Source organism: Brassica napus, unplaced genomic scaffold (genome assembly GCF_020379485.1).
Source record: "Brassica napus cultivar Da-Ae unplaced genomic scaffold, Da-Ae ScsIHWf_1874;HRSCAF=2515, whole genome shotgun sequence".
In the NCBI taxonomy this organism is placed as follows: Eukaryota; Viridiplantae; Streptophyta; class Magnoliopsida; order Brassicales; family Brassicaceae; genus Brassica; species Brassica napus.
Window position 1 is genome coordinate 39,069 of NW_026015290.1, and position 18,617 is coordinate 57,685.

Genomic DNA, 18,617 nt, shown 5'->3' on the forward strand with positions numbered 1-18,617 from the left:
GTGTATTTGTTGTCGATATTTGTACCCTTTGTAGTTTGTATGTATCTACAAGTCGACACACAGCATCAGTAATGTCTTAGTTAAGTCCATCGCAGCTAGTTATGTCATATATTTGAGGACCAAGTGAGGATGTATCTAGTATTATCGGTAAGTAGGTAACGAACTAGGGTCGTTAACGATATTATTACAATATGTTGCAGTCTGTATTAATGATGTGAAAGGGAAGTGGCCGATTAAGATATGATTAATCAACTAATATTTGTTAATTCAAACAAAAAGAAACATCGATCCCAAAGTACTGCAATATCAAAAGACTTGTATGATATCAGTGGAAGGAAAAAGTGACCTATATGATTATGCTTTGAGTTTATCTGGTTGACAGCTGCACTGGGACAAATTGTCACATTAGCTAATTTGTGGATCAGCTCAATAAAATTAAGCAACTACTTTTAAGATCAAACCTTATTCATCCCATTTTATACTATACAATTTGCATTTCAATATTTCTTTTTCTTTTGTCAATATTTCTTTACATAGTAAAATGGAATATTTTAGTCCTTGAATAGATATAAGAATAATGAAAGAGCATAAGACAGCTGGGTTCGCCAGAATTTGTATTCTTGTCGATTTCTGCTTTCCGAAACATAAACCTTAATTAACACGTCGAAGCAAAATCTTAATCCCCGATGCTTAAGACAAATCTATTACTTTTTGTAAAGCTAAATTCTGACCATTAGATCTAACTTTGTAAGCATCAAGTAAATTTGGAGCGCTCCTTCTTCTTGCGCTTTGATTATGGAGTAAATTTGGAGCGCTCCTTCTTCTTGCGCTTTGATTATGGAGTAAACACCTTGTAAGTATAACTTTGGAGCGTTCCTTCTTCTTGCGCTTTAAAAAAGGAATTATTTATGTGAACCGGTAGAACTAGTTTGGCTACAAGAGATCGGTAGAAATAAACAAGTTAGAAAAACTGAACTAAAAATTAAAAAAAAAATTGATCTTTGAACCAAAAAATCAAAGTTATAATAACGAGTGAAAAAGATTCTATATTATTACTATATATACTAATAATCGTATTAATAATAAATTAAAGCCACTAAGCGACAACACCGACCACTGTAACCACTGAGTAGGAGACGCATGTTTGGTTAGTTCTTGAATTCTGAACTCAACGAAGAAAACATATATTTGAGACTTAGCATATGGATCTTTTTCAAACTCACTCCACACATTTTCCCATTGGCTACCATGTGGATCACTAATATTTATATACTATATCTATATGTTACCTCCCACATATTTTATGTCTATTCTGAATTTGTAGGTTTTTATTTTCCTACGTTTGTTAGAAAGTATTACAAGAGTTGTGTGCCTTCTAATTTCTGTTTTGTTAATAATCAATAGACTATTACTTATGGGCCTTTTCCATGGCCCAACGTATTGTAGGCCTACTTAGTTGCATTATAATATGCAAATCAAATTTGGTGATTTTACCATATTATTTTTCTTTGCATCATAGGGTCATGTTTACTTTTTCAAAACCGTTGCATGTTTACTTTTTTTTTTAGAAGTCTAAGAATAATTAAGGTATAGCTTGTGTATATCGATTTAAAAAGTAACTTAAAATGTAAAGATGATGGTGGAGATTATGGAGTTCAGATGGTTTGGAAAGTTTGGCGAGGAAAGCTCATTTGGTGAAGATGAAGGTTCATAGGTTTACAAGGCCTTTTAAACGGTGAAGATTTGTGGTTTCTTTGGGATTTGATTTAGACATAACCGTAATGTAACGTGTGACACAAGGTTCTTATTTATTTATTGATTACTGTTACATAACTACTTAATATCATTGGCTTTCACTCTTTTGATGGTATAAAAGAACACACATTATCTAAGTTGTTCTTTTTCAGACCTAACGTGTAACACAAGATTACTGATTACTATTACATAACTACATATATCATTGTCTTACACTCTTTTGAAGATATAAAAGAACACAAATTACATAAGCAACTTGTTCTTTGCTAGCTAACGTGTGACACAAGGTTCTTCTTTATTTATTGATTACTATTACATAACTACATATATCGGTCTCTTAAACACTTTTGAAGATACAAAGGAACACACACATTACATAATATGAACGGTTAAACAGAGATATTATAGTTTCTTCTCCGATCATTTATAACTCCTTCCTTGATTCCAAATCAACCTTGGACTGAATAGGAGCTTTCTCAAGGAGCTTAGAGAGCCACTTAGCTGACTGTTTCTCGTGCCTTCCCATGTTGTTAGCATAGTCGACATAGTAGAGTCCAGACCTAGTCTTGTATCCATCTTCCCACTCTAGTCCATCCATAAGCGACCACACAAAGTACCCTTTAACATTAACCTTATCCTCACTACAAAAAAAAACAACATAAAAGCAAATGGTTATGTCACCAAATCCATCAACTAGAGAAGGAGAAGAACAAGCAAAAAAAACTAACCAGACTGCTCCATGTAATGCCATGAGATGTCTCATATGATAATACTTCCTATTACTGTCGCTGAGAGCATCAGGAAGTGCATCTTTCTCTCCGAGTGTCTCCTTGTACCCTGCAAAAATGGAATTGGTATATGACCATTCATATCAAGCTTAAGGTAACTGATAGAAGAAAGCAAATAACTTACCGTTTCCAGTGATGATGATCTCCGGGTCATTGTAGTTCTCTTTGATGTATTTCAAAACTTTTCTTAACCCATCAGCACACACTGGATATTTAGCAGTAGCCGGCTGAAACATCATCAGCAAATACATTAGTAAGAGCTCAAAATATGTGTAGATGACGCATATATAAATACCTGAGAACCAATCTTGTACCCATCTGGATTTTGTACTGCAAGTAAAACCAAAAGAAAGATTATAAAGAAGAACACTAATCATCAAAAACAAATGTAGTGGTTAGAGAAAAGTAGAGCATACAATGTAGTTTGAAGCGAGAATCAGCTTCCCAGCTCGGTTTCTCTTGATCAACATCCTCCACATGAGCTACAAAAGCAGAAGTGAAGTAGTTGACACCAACAAAATCACAAGAACCCTTCAGTTTATCCTTCTGCTCGTCTGTAAACGATGGTAATCTAGAACCAATACTATCTTTCATGGTTTGAGGGTAATCTCCATGTGTTATTGGTTCCAAATGCCTGCACGGAACTATCAGAATCCAAACTCAAAAACGCTAAAAGCTAATTTTCTTTAACACTATACTCACCAGCCTAAAGTGAAGTCCATTGCTCTCTTCACTATCTCCTCTGAAGACTTCTTCTCGTAAGGCTCAAACCACATTGGACTCTGAACGATACCAATCTTCCCATCTTTGCACTGTTTGATATGAATCCACACATTAGATCATGATTCTAAAAGTCGGTCTAGGCAGAAACGGCAAATAGATCCTAGCCGAAACAATTAAAAAAAATCTGATTTATACAACTCATATCGTTTCAACCATTCTAAATCAGTTTAAATCGGTTTAAATCTATAAAATTAAGTAATAATGTTAGTACAAATCCACAAATTTGTCTATTTCTTTTGTTTTGTATATCTAATTTTGATAATTGATCAAAATTATTTTATAATTAAACTCAAAAATTATAATATCTTATATAAATATAATATATATATATAAAATAAATCAATAATTCGTTAATGCTCCACCTATAAATTTCTTGAACATTGCATTAGATCAATATAAACTTGAATGAATCACATAGACTGGTTCATAAGAGATTTCACCTTTGCACATTTTCTGAACTCTTCAACAGCTTCAGCATGAGCCAGCAACAAGTTGTGACTGACGGTGTAGACTTCATGTCCAGAATCACCCGCAACGCATTTCTCATTGACGTATTTAGAGCATCTTCCTGGTGCTTTCTCTCCAGTGCCGTAACCACCAAGGCTAAACTCATAAGGCTCGTTTATAGTAACCCAATGCTTCACTCTATCACCATATTCGTTGAAAGCAAATTTCGCAAACTCCCGGAAGTCCTCCCTATCCATCCAATGAGTATGCAAAACTATGATCAGTGAACATAAAAAAAAAAAAAACTAAGATCTGGATGCTTAAAGGTACTTACAAGATAAGGTCACTCAAGAAACCGCCATATTCATCTTCTAGGGCTTGAGGTACATCCCATTGAAATAATGTAACCACAGGTGTTACACCTGCATAAAGAATGGGAGTTTAGCCACATGTTTAAAGGTAAAAAAAGAGAGTTAATATATGATTTGAATTGTTCTGACCATTTGCAATGAGCTCGTTGATAAGATCATTGTAGAATTTGACTCCGGTTTCACTCACTCCCTTGTCCTTCTTCCCATCTGATTGTTTTACAATAAGAAGAATCAAACATCTCATACAATAGCAAATGAATAAATCAGTAACCAATACAAAATTGTATATTGGTCTTACGGGGAAAGATTCTTGACCAAGAAATGGAGAACCTAAAGGCATCCATGTTCAGCTTCTTCAATAGTTGAACATCCTCCTGCAAAATATTTTATAAGGAAACATGAACCACCACTAGTTGTTTACACACTTAAAAATTCAGTCTAAGGCTATGGATAAAGTTGTTCATTCAACATTGAATATATATACCTTGTAATGATGATAGAAATCAACTCCCAGAAGGTTATTGTTCTTCTCTGCAGATTAAAATCAGATTCTCATGAATTAGTTTCAGGACTTGTGCATAGAGAGGAATCATTTTAATGAGGAAAGACCTGAATGTTGATGAGTGAATGAGTCCCAAATGCTCAAACCTCTGCCTCCTTCCTCTGGTGCACCTTCATGCTACACAAATCAAATCAAGCAAGCAACATTAGAACACACAGTCTTATCAAAATCCACAAAATTTCAAGCACGAATAACAATAAGTCAACCATGAAAACAGAGCATTAGAGAGGACTAAAAGTGACTGCAACTATATAAAGCTAAAATCAGAAACTTGAAAAAATCACATATTGGCCTACTACTCTATTAATGTATAAAGCTTTCAATTTTTTCACTTATAAGCTTCAATCATTTCACTATTAATGCCAAATTCGATTTCTTTAAATTGAATTTGTGACTCTAAACATTATTAACCACACTTACAAAGTTACTTAATTAAAAAAAGTCAAACTTTGCTCATCGGAACCGGAGAGTAGATCCGACTAACACATAAAGTCAACGGCGACTCAACAATACTTGACTTCTGAATTCAAATTAGAATTTTACCTGGAAAGCAGAAGTGGTAGCACCGAACAAGAAACCATCGGGAAAGCTCCCTCGACCAAAAGTGGAAGCCTTCGGACAAACTGATCCACCATCGACGGTGGTCGGAGAAGATATCACGGCGAGAAGTAAACCGAGAAAGAGAATCGCTTTGAGTGCCATTGTTTCAGTTAGTTTCTTTTTAATGCTTAACGTGTTTAACGTGGTTGAGTATTTATAAGGATGGAGGAGATGAGAAAGAAGAATCATCATGAATCCAATACTTCGAGACGAAGATTAAAGCAATGTGAGAGCGACGTGTGTGTGACACATGACTTAAATAATATTATCTTTAAATGTTTTTTTAAATTAAATTTCGATTTCTTAGCCTTGTCTGGTTAGAAACGATGTTAAGCTACCTTGGTATTTGAAGTGTTAATCTATGGTTAATCGATGTATCTATAATATATGGTTAATCATGTATCTATTTTAATTGTTTTCATTTTTTATTTATATGGTGTTAAAAATTCTATTAACAGTTTCTTACAGTTAGTTGGGCCGACATAAAAGTAAATGTTTATATAACTGATATTGTATGCTATTACAATGTTTGTCCGAATGACATCTGTATTTTCAAAGCTTAAAAATATCTGAACATTTACATTTCTTCAATATTAAAAGATGCATCCTCACTATTGATTTATATGTTTTTTTCTTAATTTTCTTGCGTGAAAAAATTAAAAATAGAACATTTATAAAATTTTATTTATATGATTTTTAACAGTTTCTTACAGTTAGTTGGGCCGACATAAAGGTAAATATTTTTATAGCTGATATTTTATTTTATTATTACAATACTTGTCCGAACGACATCTATATTGTCCAACACTAAAAAAACATTTGAACATTTTTTTTTAAAAAAAATCTAGCGATAAATTAAAAATAGAAGAATTAAAGAGAAACGAAACCTAATCCGTTAAACCTCACCGGCGACGAAGAATGGCACTCTCCTCTCCTTCGCTCCTCCGTCTTCTTCCTCATCACCCCTTCACTCTAACAACCTCAAAACGGCACCGTTTCTTATCCTTTAACCATGAACCTTCATCATCCTCCCTCGTCGTAGCCGCCGTCTCTTCAAAACCCTCCACCGGAACAAAACCAAAATCTAAATCCAAATCCAAACCTCCTCCTCCTCCTCCGGCTCCAGTTACTACTGTTGCTCACGAAGTGGGAACAGAGGAATCAGAAACGGTCAACATTGCAGAAGACGTCACTCAAGTGAGTTTTCAAAGGACTCAACTTTATACAATCAAAGATTTGTCCTTTTGTGATGGGTTTTTGAAATTGTGTTGATTTTGAGCTTAGTTGATTGGAAGCACACCAATGGTGTATCTCAACAGAGTCACTGACGGGTGTGTTGCTGACGTTGCTGCAAAGCTCGAATCAATGGAGCCTTGTAGAAGCGTCAAAGACAGGTCAGCAAAAATATTCCATCTTTCATATCATTTGATTCATTGATTGTTTAATTTGACTATTGTCTCGCTCTCTCTGTCTCTGCAGGATTGGTCTCAGCATGATTAACGAGGCAGAAGACAGAGGAGACATAACTCCCAGAAAGGTTATTGTTTCTTTGCCTTTTTATAGTTTTAAATGTTTTTGATAGATTGCTGATTTGGTAAGTGTCAAAGCAGAGTGTGTTGGTAGAGCCAACGACGGGAAACACTGGCCTGGGGATAGCCTTTGTGGCTGCAGCTAAAGGGTACAAGCTTATAGTGACCATGCCTGCTTCTATAAACGTTGAGAGAAGGATGCTTTTACGCGCGCTTGGAGCGGAGATCGTGCTCACGAGTCCGGAGAAAGGTCTTAAAGGTGCGGTGGATAAGGCTAAAGAGATTGTTCTGAAGACCAAGAACGCTTATATGTTTCAGCAGTTTGATAATACGGCTAATACAAAGGTAAAGCTTTTAATCTTTTCCTTGGCTTTAGACTTTGTGAGACTAATCAAATGTTTTTGTTTTTGTTTTTGGTAAGATCCATTTTGAGACTACAGGACCAGAGATTTGGGAAGACACATTGGGTAATGTTGATATATTTGTTGCTGGAATTGGAACTGGTGGGACTGTAACGGGTACAGGAAGTTTCTTGAAGATGATGAACCCTGACATTAAGGTCTTTTCTCTTTCTCTTTCTCTTTCTCTGGCTTTCTGGTTTAAGCTTATGGTTTCCTTATCCCTAAACATCATTTGAAACATAGGTAGTTGGTGTTGAACCCTCAGAAAGAAGTGTGATCTCTGGAGATAGTCCTGGTAAGGAGCATTTGATTAGGCTTTACAAATTCATTAAGTGTAGTAGCATCTTCCTTACAGTCTTACAGAACACTACTACTACATGTTTTTTTTTTCAGGTTATGTACCGGGAATCTTGGATGTTAAGCTACTTGATGAAGTGTTTAAGGTTAGCATTAATCTCACATTTCAAATAACTATAAAGAATATATATAGATGATGATCATTCGAAACGGTATAGGTTAGCAACGAGGAAGCAATTGAGATGGCTAGAAGACTAGCTTTAGAGGAAGGGTTACTGGTATGGACAACAATCTCTTATTGTTCTCTCTTCTCTTCTTTAGCTACTTAACTTTTGCGGATACACATTAGGTTGGGATCTCGTCTGGAGCTGCTGCAGTAGCAGCAATCAGCTTAGCTAAAAGAGCTGAGAACACCGGGAAACTTATCACGGTGAGGACAAATAGAGTTCAGTTTCTAGTAACCATGTTAGTGGTTTAGTTTTGTCTCTAATATATTAGATTTCGTGAGAACAGGTTCTGTTTCCGAGCCATGGGGAGCGGTATATCACAACAGCTCTGTTTAGTTCCATCCACAAAGAGGTTCAAGAGATGAGCCATTAATTAGTAGCAGCTATAAGAAAAGCCTTGAAGTAGAGTGTAAACTATGCAACATGGAAACGAGAGGTAAAAAGTCTTATTTTCTCTTTTTCATCTAAAAGTATTGTAATAATTTTACAAGCCTAAGCTTTTACAGGTTTTGGCAAGGCCATGCGGGGATTGAGAGATCAGACAGTTTTTTTCAAAGATTTTGTGATATATATAGAGGATTAAAGGCCATCTTGGATTTGCCCTAGTCTTCTTCTTTTCTAACTCATATCTTGATGTTCAAGTTACGGAAGTGTATGGCTAAACAAGTAAAGTTTGGGTACCTAAACCCTAACACTGATCACAATTTAGATATTCAATAGCAATAATTAGTAGTGCTCGGAAGATATAAAAGTGAATTTGAATTTAAGTAGAGAGTGCAACAGTGACTCAACTAAAAGTTTAGAATACTAAAAAAAAAACTTTTAAAGAGTATAAGTAAACAAACATATCCACGTACATTTGTCTAGAGTGGAATAAAATTTGATTTGCATGCATAAAGGGCCCAACTAACACAAATTATAATCCAGGACTCCGTAACTCTTGAACAACCGAAGATACTTTATTTTGTTCTTTCAAGAAATAAGACACGAGAGCATTTTCAAAGGGACAAGAGTTTACACATGGAAGGTACTGCATGGAATGTGCATGCGTGTCACGTGCAGTGCATTTACTGTCTCCTTTGCTTGCATAACGTGGAGGCTCATAGTCATAAGGTGACCTCTTTATCCGTTCAACGGAAATTGGATAAACAAGAAAAGCATTGTCGAAGCAGCATGCAGTGTTAATAAACACAGAAATGTTATTATTTGGTAACCACAAAAAAGAAGATAATAAACACACAGAAGAAGATAATAAACACACATTTTATCCAAAAAAAGATAATAAAACACAACTATTAAGCAAAAAAATAACAAAAACAGAAAAAGAAAACTGTAGAGAATAATACCTGACGATCGAGCGGTGTCGACAAGAAAAACAGCTAATGAGGGATCGGCCACGATTGCATCCCGACGAAAAAAGAAGATCATTGGACCCTAAGATTAGGGGGAAACTTTTTCTTTTCTTTTGTTAAGATACAAAAATCGAATTTGTTTTCAAATTGGATAATAATCCAATTTAAAAGAAAAAAGAGGAAATGATATGATATTCATATTAATGTGAATATCATTATTAACTAGAGGTTTAAATATTTTGTATTGTGCCATTTTGTAGTAACTAATGACTATGTATATGTAGAACGTAGTATAGTTTAGTATTCTGATTTGTATAATCAATTACTAATAACACGCACAGAATCACAAAGTCAATTTATCTATGTTTTCACTCTTTTTCACATACGAGTATCTTAGCAGATACATACAGTTTTCTGTACATACGTAATACGTATAAAGATATACTCTTTTATCGCTATTTGTATAGATATCGAGACGTTTCAGTTCTGTTCTGACATATTCCCCCAAAAAGGAGAAAAAGCTAAATTTAAGTTTCAAGTTTGTTTTCGGTGAAATTTTCTTCTTGATGATCATCGCTGAACTCTATGTCTCTCTCTCTCTCTTCTCTGGTCTTCTTGACTTTTAGTATTTTCTCTTAAACAAAGGTAATAAATCACTTGCTTCATAGGTTCAGTCAACATCTTTTGTTTTTCAACATTTGTGTCTTCAATTTGAACCTTTAGTGTAATATATGTGTGTTTGATTGATAAGTCCAGGTGGGTAAGTCTTCTACTCATACATCTTTACTCTTGCTTTTTGATGATAAGTATTTGTTTTCGTGTCCGAAAAAGTAATTGTTCTTGTATGGATAATTTCAGATTCAAGAACGGAAGACGGAAACAACAACAAAAAAATGAGCAGTCAAGGAGAAATGGAGGAGAATCTACTACGTGTAGGATCAGACGCTAAGGCTCAGAGCAACAGTATAGAGAGTCTCTATCTGAGAGCAAAGGTTTGGAGTGAAGTAAGCAAAATGTGGAGAATAGCATTACCTTCCTCTTTGTTCCGAATGACTTCGTTTGGAAGCATCATTGTGGCTCAAGCCTTCATCGGTCACTCCTCTGAGTTGGGTCTAGCCGCTTATGCTCTCCTCCAAAGCACATTCATTCGCTTTCTCTACGGTTTAACGGTAAACAAGCTATTAATCTCAGTTCAATTACTAGTGTACATTTGGATATGGAAAAAATATGTTTATTGAAATATAAGTCTTTTTGGTTGTTATTATATAGGGCGGTATGTCAAGTGCCACGGAGACGTTATGTGGACAAGCATACGGTGCAGAACAGTACCACACAATGGGGATATATCTACAACGTTCATGGATTATAGACATAGCCGTGACCACTTTGTTCCTACCGTTTATCATATTTGCCGGTCCCATTCTCCGTCTTTTAGGCCAAAATGTTGATATCACGAGGACCGTTGATGAGATATATCCTTGGACGATCCCTTATGTCTATAGCTTAATCTTCACTATGACTATGCAAATGTACCTCCAAGCACAAATGAGGAACGCTATCGTAGGCGTTCTCTCGGTCTTGTCATTGGCTCTTGACCTCTTGGTCACATGGTGGTGCGTGAGTTTTATGGGGATGGGGATTGGTGGTGCGCTCCTCGGGCTTAATGTGAGCTCGTGGGCTTTGGTATTGGCTGAGTTTGTGTATGTTTTTGGTGGATGGTGTCCTTTCACTTGGTCTGGATTTAGTACTGCTGCTTTTGTTGACCTGATTCCTATGCTCAAGCTCTCCATTTCTTCAGGCTTCATGATCTGGTAATTACTAAACTTTAAATAATTTTTTTTAACAACTTATATGTGTTATAACACAAACCAACGCTTGAAGTGGGATCCAACTTATTATTTTTTAGTCTAATTAAAATGATGTTATACTGGGAATGTTTATACTTCTGATAATTTTGTTGCTTTCATTTAACAGCTTAGAGTATTGGTACCTGAGTCTCCTTGTATTAATGGCTGGTTATACAAAAGACGCTAATATCGCAATCTCTGCTTTCTCAATATGGTGAACTCAACATCTTCACAGCCATTCACATATTTTGCAATTAGTGTGAATTTCATTCATGCAAATAAACATTCTGTATATAAATTATCTTGGAAATTTTCAGCCAATACATATATACATTGGAATTCAACATATGCCTTGGCTTCTTGGGTGCAGCTTGGTAATGCTCACAAGTTTATAAGCTAAGTATATTCATAGTTAATAATATTAAATGATCAATTATGTTTGCTTACATGCATCGTATAGCGTCCGAGTGGCTAACGAGTTGGGGAAGGGAGATGCAGCTGCAGTGAGATTCTCTATCAAAGTGATAATCACAGTATCAACAATCATGGGAGTGATATTCTCTGTTCTATGCTTAGCATTTTGCGGTCAGATATCGTATTTGTTTACCAATAGCAAAGAGGTTTCAAAAGCAGTGGATGATCTATCGATAATCCTTGCCGTATCAATCTTACTCAACAGCATTCAACCTGTACTCTCAGGTCAAAACTAAAAACAAAAATTCCTATGTATATGTTTCATACTTAAAATATAGGTTTGGTTCTAATAACTAAATGAAAATTATAGATAAATGGTTTTAAATGTTGAATAAAACAGGTGTGGCGGTTGGAGCAGGGATGCAGAGTATAGTGGCAGTTGTGAACTTTGTTTCATATTACGCAGTTGGTATTCCTTTGGGTCTCATCCTTACTTATGTTTTCCATCTCGGTGTTAAGGTAACGTTTTGATTAGTACTAATTAAAATATAATGTAAGAAAACTCTGTTGTTAAGGCAATTACATTTCATTTGTCTGATATCTAGGGACTATGGTCTGGAATGTCGGCTGGTATAGCGATCCAAACTGCGATATTGTGTTATATCATTTACAGAACTGACTGGGAATTAGAGGTAAGCAAATAAATTTGTACTTCTTACTTAAACAACGAAGATATGAAAATTCTTGAAATCTTTTTTGTTTTGTAGGTTAAAAAGACAAGCGAACGTATGAAAGCGTGGAGCATTCAGCCATCTCATGAGGATTCGAATCCTATAAGAGAAGATGAGAGGAAGTGAGAAGTGAGAAGTGTGTATAAACTGTTCCCTTGTGTAAATTCATAAACATATAAATGCATAAATGTACCTACGTTGCTTTAAAATCAAATTCAGTTTTTCGAAAATAAAGTAAATACATGTCGAACTATATAATAATGGTTTCTTAGTTTTACACTTTTACTTTATATATGGAAAACAAATTATTTGCCGAACAATTTCAGCAAAAACAGATTATTCAATACACTGAATTTCTCAAATTATTATATAAATACAGATAGAAAATTGAAAGTAAATATGTAAAAATTATTTTTTGTACAATAGATTGAAAGCAGGCAAATCTCTGATGCTCGAAACATCATCCAGAGCCAGCTCACGTTCCAATTGTGTCCTCGTTGATTTAAGAACTTCCTGCCAAATTTGTTTTACAAGAACCGGTTAACACAACCAAACCGAAAATTCCAAACGGTAAACAAGCCTGGTTCAAAGACTATCTTACATTAAATTCCATGTAAGAAGCTCGTTTGGCAAGCCATTGAGCATCCATCATTTGGAAAGCTATACAGTAAAGATTATCAAACGCCATTTCATCTTCCTCCAGAAACTCCAAGAACCTTATCCCAGCGACCGTTGATGGCTTCCCTGTAATAGAAACACAATTATAAACACATTTCATCGGTTTTCACTTGGTAAATTCTTGAGCATTTTTACCTGATTGGAGATCTAACATTTGTGCCAGCATGAATGAGATGTTGATGCCGGCGACCGCGAATGGATATTCCCATTCAGCTCTTGTTCCATCTTGTTTATGTAACAATCTTTGGAATGATTCCGGATAGGTCTTAGCAAAGAAGATTAGATTCTCCAGTGATACATAACCTCCACCTCTACAAAACCATTTACGAAAGCCATCATCAGTAAAATGACTAGTAATGAAGAAGATCCAAATCTAAACTAGTGTGTACCGAAAATCTGTAGAAGGGTCTGTTCCTTGCCACCCCATCTCCTTCCAGAGTTCTGATTTTAGAGGTGGTAGCTCCCTCTGTGGATAAGCTAGCCTCCATAGTTGTCTAAGTGCATCCTGTTAATCATGCCATTACATAATCTGGACAGAACTTTTGATATAGCAAACAGAGAGTCCATGAGAAACACTTACTTGATGCTCCATTCGAGAACCATCAAAGGGTATTTCAATTCTTCTTTTAATGTTCCTCAGCCTCTCTTCCTAGTAAGAGGTAATCAAATACAGTCAAATTGACCATATCATTTGATATAAGATGTTCACAAGATAAAGATAGATGCTTTGAGTATTACCTGCAACAAACTAAGAGGAGGTGGCAAAAGCCTTCCACCAGAGCCTATATGAGGCAGAGAAAGAAACCTCCCAAAAAGCGAGCCAGATCCAAACACAACTTTGGCTGCCAAAACCAAGAAACAAACTGAAAAGTGACAATCAGGGAGCACTAGTAACAACTAACAAGACAAACAAACCAAACCTATCCACTGAGCCCATTGTGCAATCAACTGAGAAAATATCAATGTCCAATGACTTTGCTGTTTCTTCCGTTCTTCTTCCCAAATATCCTCCAGAGTACGCTCCTAAGTCGACACATAATAATACATAAAAGGGTTCCTCTCAATCAACTCTATTTAGAAGAGAACAAAGAAACACAACTAACCTCATTGTACACAGCTTTACTATCATTACTACTACTACTTCCCAACAAAGGCTCGCTTAAAGTATCAGAGTCTGTAGTAGCATCATAACGTTCAAACTTTCTCCCATCTATATCCCCGTGATGAAGCCGTCTCCTAAGCGTCGCAGATGCCATCTTGTAAACCAATATATACCAACGAATCAGCCCCTACACAACACAAAGGAATCATAATGAATGCAGTAGAAAAAAAAACTAAAAAAGCCTTTCACTTTGACAATCATCATCCACACAAGATCACATAACAGATCAATCAATTTCAACAGGGAGGTTTTCGATCTAGCAAAACTACACACCAACCATTGAGTCTCTGAACATCAATTACAACGGAGATCTCAAAATCAGGAAGCTTTAATCTAAAGGAATCTAAAGGAAGAACGAAATGAAAATCTGGGAAGTGGGTTTGGTAGATGATCTTACGGGGAACGTGATCTGCGGTGAAAGATGAGAGCTTTCCTTCGAGAGAAAGGTAGGAATAGGAATAAGCTCTGCAAACCCAGAGGAAACTGTCGCCGCCAACTCTCCAGAATTTCCAGAATTATTCTATTTATTAATTTCTCTTTCCTTTCTTACTACGTTACTTTACGTTAATATTAATTCATTAATTAATTGTTGTTGGTCAACGACTTGTGAGCAAGGTAAGTATCCGGTTTAGATTTTTGGTTTAGACATCAGAAAACCGAAATAGGCTAATCAGTGGGAACTATGCATTAAAATATTATTTTCATATTTTCAAATTTTTCTGGAATTATATGTGTTAACCCCTAAGAAAATATTGAGTTTTTTAGTAAATATTGTATATACCGAAGTTTATAATCTTTAGTGTTGATTTAAAATTTCTAACCACATTTAACATTTGTATTAATGTATGTTAAACTCACTTTCATGGTACATGAGCATCTTTCAAAATTTAATTAATTAATTTAGTAGAACTTCGTAATACTCTCTAAATAAGTGGACAAACCACTATAAAATAGCTAATCTCTAGAGAAACGGAGACAACAAAGGTTCCAAACATTTTTGACCTTTATCATATGTTAGTGCACGATGCAACTATGCATTAAAACAATATTTTTATATTTTTCACAAAATCTATGAGTTAACCTCCTAAGAAAATATTGATTTTTTTGGTAAATGCTCTATATATTGGAGCTTATGATTTTTAGTGTTGTTTTAAAATTTCTAAACACATTCTACATTTGTATTAATATATATTAAACTCTCTTTTTACATCGTTTTAATTTTTTTATCAATTAATTTAGTAAACATTCATAATATTTCCTAAATTGGTGAACTAACCGCTATAAAATCGCAATTCTCTAGAGAAAAGGAGACAACAAAGGTTCCAAACCTCTTTGAACTTCATATATTAGTGCATGATGCAACTATGCATTAAAACAATATTGTCATATTTTGGAATTTTTCTCAAAATCTATGTGGTAACCTACGAAAATATTAAGTTTTTCGATAAATGCTATATATACTGAAGCCTATGATCTTTAGTGTTATTTTAAAATTTCTAAACACATTCTACATTTGTATTAATGTATATTAAACTCTCTTTCATGGTACATGAGCATCGTTTAAATTTTTTGTCAATCAATTTAGAAAAATTTCATAGTATTCCCAAAATTGGTAAACTAACCACTATAAAATCACTATTCTCTAGAGAAAAAAAGACAACAGAGGTTTCAAACATATTTGACATCTTATTATATAAAGAAGACTACTCCCTCCTTCTCCTGCTGCCACGTCAGAAATTTGGTGATCCTAAGGGTAACACGTGTCCCACTCCGTTGAAACGCACCGTCTCATTTACGAAAGAGTTAATTTGTTTGGATTTTGTTTGGGCTTGACGTGTTTAATTGCAATCTTTTTATCTGGGCTTAAGACTTTGTTTAGTGGGCTAATGGAAATCAATCTCCAAGTCACTCTTCGCTTCAACAATTGCGACATTTGATTTCTAGGGTTCATACTGATATTCAAGGATTAGGTGACACGTGTCCCTCTCCATTAATGGTTGTAGCAGCCGAAGAAAATCAGTCCGAGTAACGTTGGACAATTGTTTACGGCCAAACCCTGTTGGAATCTGCATGTGTCTAATCGAATCGTCTTCTCCTTACCGGCGGACGAACTACAAAAACGTTATGGAAGTAGGCAACCTTCAATCTTCGTCATTAATGCCCTCATTAACAATACCTCCCCACTACTCACACGACTTTTTACTCAATACGTCCCTTTTTTTATTCCCTTCATTGAATCTACAGCTATAAATGTAAGAGTTTATTTTGGTGAAAATCATCAGTTCTTTACTCTCAATCGTTACCAAACTTTCAGAAATGAGAATATCAAACTTCTCTCCCATGTTCTCCGATCTGAGAGCCGGTCGTTCTAGCACCACCGTCGAGATTTTGCCTGTTGGGATTTTGGGAGTCGAGATCTCTCCCTCTGTTATGTCGTGTTTTGTTTTCTTCTCTATATAACAATCTCACCGCTTGGAAGTTTTTAACTTTTGTGGTTGAGTTGAACATTTGACTTGCTGAGACGAAGTATGTGTGGTGATTGGTGAACGAAGATATTATTTTTAACAGGTTCCATATCAAAGATTATGTCATAGGATTTGAGGATCTTGAAACTGTGTGCAAGTCGGAACCGCGTAAGTATCAGTTCACAATCCACTTGCATGAGTTTATTAAGTAACTACTTCTTCAATGACTTTGACAGCGTGGTAGCAGTATTAGGATCTGGATTTGGTTAATCTATGGTGAGCCAAGGCTTGCAAGGACAACCACTAAATGCAGTCACCACTGCTGCTGGTTTTGCTATCTTCCAAGCAATATTTTTTCAAAGGGAGATATTATTCTTTACTTTCTCACCGCTATATATATATATAAGGTTTCTTTCGTGTTGTAACTAAGACTGATGTCTTGATGCTTTTTGAAATATGAATGAAGAGTGGTAATAGATGTGAGCATCCCACCAGGGACAAGGTTTCTGATGCTAGACCATATCCACAGGTTTGAAATAAACTTCTATGCTCTTGCATTGATGAAAGACTGAATGTATTAAAAAAATACAAAGTGGATTGAACCATTCTCTGTTGTTTTGAGTGCAAGATCCCGAAGTTAAACGGGCAAACGAGGAAAGGATTTTTTTTTCTTTTTCCTAAACACAGAAATACTAATCAGCTATAGCTTTACATCGGGTATGAGAGTATGGAAAATGTAACTCTTAAGGACCATCTGTAGGCGTCGGATAACCCTAGGTTGAACAGGAGGCAGAGACTTGAGATATATGTTGGTGTATCTAGAGGGCTTTACTATCCTCATACAGATTTTGCAATAGCCATCAACACACAGCAATGTGAAGTCTGCTAACGTTCACTTGGATGAGAATTTCATGTCAAAGTTGCAGACTTTCTATCGCCTAAGACTGGTCCAGATCTTGACCAGTCTTATCCAAGTTGACACGTGAGTATGCTGGTGAAAGGAAGTTTTTATTATCTTGATTCGAGTAGTTGACCAAACAACAACTGACTGAGAAATCTGATGTTTACTCTTTTGGTGTGGTGATGCGTTAAGCTCTATGCGGGAGACCAGTCATTGGTCCATCTCTTCCGAGAGAGAAACTGAATTTCATTTGAATGGGCGACGAAGTTGGTGAAGAAAGGGAAAAAGGGATCAAGGACAATTTTCTTGATGAGAAGTGAAGCTTGAAGAGGTTAAGAAGCAGAGGCGGACCCACGTTGGATAAAGGGGTTGCACCTGCCACAGGTTAAAATTATATATTAGCAAGTCTATACCACGTATTGTGAGTTATCAGAGAAGTGTTTGTTGCAAGCCCGTACCGGTTTTCAGACTCCATCATCTAAAACAACTGGATCAGTGAAAAAAGTCGTTCATGTGTTGTTAATCTTTTTTTTTTTTCTTTCAACTCTGTGTTGTTAATCTGAATAGGGTTTTGATCCTCAATAGCATATTTTTCATGTAAACTAATGATCCAAATGGATTTATTTAGATTATATTTGTACTTTTGAGAGCTAGAGAAACGAATTTCACACAAGTAATTTTGTGAAATGAATATACAGAGTTCCTTATGTCTTAAGAAAGTTGGGATTAGATTTTTGTAAGACGTGTACTAAAAGATTCAACAAATTACAGCTCATTTACTTTTATTTTTTCTATATATTTATTTGCATATAAGTTCTTTGGTGATTTGTTACTTTTAAAATTTTCACTACATTGAAGTAACCCAGGTGTTTGAGGTGGGGATTAGGCTATGTATAGCTCTACCATGGTGCAATTAAAGCATGGATTGGACTTGGAGGGAGAATGAGAGAACAAGGTTGTATAGTCACAATGGTGTCCATTAGTGAGAATGGAAACGGAGATATAGCAGGGGTTCCAATGACTAAAGTCTTCACGCAAATGGTTGAGAGGGAAAATGTGATAAAATATCTATTAGAATGTCTAATTAAAATAATTTTTTTGACAAAATGTCTAATTAAAATAATTCTAACAATGAAGGTGAAGAAACCAAAATTTTACAACAACCACAAACGGGAGAAATATTCTTCTGGACCACTTATTCAAGAAGCGTTCAAATTTTACTCCATAAATGAAGTAATCTATTTTTTGTTTGTTCATCACTCTATTATGGAATGAGAAATGAAGTAGGATTGGAGTAATTTTACTTC

At 35.4% G+C, this 18,617-nt stretch overlaps 4 protein-coding genes and 1 long non-coding RNA gene across 8 annotated transcripts; 3 read left to right on the forward strand and 2 right to left on the reverse strand.

Moving 5' to 3' along the window:
• Nucleotides 1-2,033: 2,033 nt before the first annotated feature.
• Nucleotides 2,034-5,534, reverse strand: LOC106433092 (probable inactive beta-glucosidase 25). Its single transcript, XM_048772784.1, has 13 exons — nucleotides 5,250-5,534; nucleotides 4,754-4,823; nucleotides 4,629-4,675; nucleotides 4,443-4,518; nucleotides 4,274-4,351; nucleotides 4,108-4,195; nucleotides 3,767-4,022; nucleotides 3,246-3,355; nucleotides 2,960-3,177; nucleotides 2,839-2,873; nucleotides 2,668-2,770; nucleotides 2,484-2,592; nucleotides 2,034-2,396 (listed from the first exon to the last, which is right to left on the reverse strand). The coding sequence occupies exons 1-13, from the start codon at nucleotides 5,496-5,498 to the stop codon at nucleotides 2,180-2,182; spliced, it is 1,656 nt and encodes a 551-aa protein (XP_048628741.1). The 5' UTR covers nucleotides 5,499-5,534; the 3' UTR covers nucleotides 2,034-2,179.
• Nucleotides 5,535-6,139: 605 nt separating this feature from the next.
• LOC106433053 (S-sulfo-L-cysteine synthase (O-acetyl-L-serine-dependent), chloroplastic) lies at nucleotides 6,140-8,461 on the forward strand. The gene is made up of 11 exons (XM_048772789.1): nucleotides 6,140-6,503; nucleotides 6,591-6,700; nucleotides 6,786-6,843; nucleotides 6,917-7,180; nucleotides 7,257-7,394; nucleotides 7,480-7,531; nucleotides 7,630-7,679; nucleotides 7,752-7,811; nucleotides 7,883-7,963; nucleotides 8,047-8,196; nucleotides 8,267-8,461. Exons 1-10 carry the CDS (start codon nucleotides 6,225-6,227, stop codon nucleotides 8,131-8,133), a joined length of 1,179 nt encoding a protein of 392 aa, XP_048628746.1. The 5' UTR covers nucleotides 6,140-6,224; the 3' UTR covers nucleotides 8,134-8,196; nucleotides 8,267-8,461.
• Nucleotides 8,462-9,398: 937 nt separating this feature from the next.
• LOC106433060 (protein DETOXIFICATION 24) lies at nucleotides 9,399-12,357 on the forward strand. 2 transcript variants are annotated; one of them, XM_048772788.1, is made up of 9 exons: nucleotides 9,399-9,872; nucleotides 9,971-10,281; nucleotides 10,382-10,923; nucleotides 11,087-11,173; nucleotides 11,277-11,333; nucleotides 11,420-11,658; nucleotides 11,774-11,892; nucleotides 11,979-12,065; nucleotides 12,141-12,357. In XM_048772788.1, the coding sequence occupies exons 2-9, from the start codon at nucleotides 10,006-10,008 to the stop codon at nucleotides 12,228-12,230; spliced, it is 1,497 nt and encodes a 498-aa protein (XP_048628745.1). In that variant the 5' UTR covers nucleotides 9,399-9,872; nucleotides 9,971-10,005; the 3' UTR covers nucleotides 12,231-12,357. The 2 variants fall into 2 exon arrangements, with proteins under 2 accessions (XP_048628745.1, XP_048628744.1); XM_048772787.1 differs by having other exon boundaries at nucleotides 9,399-9,757.
• On the reverse strand, nucleotides 12,335-14,500 carry LOC125599506 (ELMO domain-containing protein A-like). 2 transcript variants are annotated; one of them, XM_048772790.1, is made up of 9 exons: nucleotides 14,342-14,500; nucleotides 13,886-14,071; nucleotides 13,703-13,805; nucleotides 13,521-13,624; nucleotides 13,363-13,431; nucleotides 13,172-13,287; nucleotides 12,918-13,093; nucleotides 12,706-12,848; nucleotides 12,335-12,617 (listed from the first exon to the last, which is right to left on the reverse strand). In XM_048772790.1, the coding sequence occupies exons 2-9, from the start codon at nucleotides 14,036-14,038 to the stop codon at nucleotides 12,513-12,515; spliced, it is 969 nt and encodes a 322-aa protein (XP_048628747.1). In that variant the 5' UTR covers nucleotides 14,039-14,071; nucleotides 14,342-14,500; the 3' UTR covers nucleotides 12,335-12,512. The 2 variants fall into 2 exon arrangements, with proteins under 2 accessions (XP_048628747.1, XP_048628748.1); XM_048772791.1 differs by having other exon boundaries at nucleotides 12,706-12,843; nucleotides 12,913-13,093.
• Nucleotides 14,501-15,952: 1,452 nt separating this feature from the next.
• Nucleotides 15,953-18,003, forward strand: LOC125599508. Of its 2 annotated transcripts, XR_007333249.1 has the most exons (3): nucleotides 15,953-16,938; nucleotides 17,038-17,391; nucleotides 17,503-18,003. It is a non-coding gene; the product is annotated as an uncharacterized LOC125599508 (long non-coding RNA). The 2 variants fall into 2 exon arrangements; XR_007333248.1 differs by having other exon boundaries at nucleotides 15,953-17,391.
• Nucleotides 18,004-18,617: the final 614 nt, after the last annotated feature.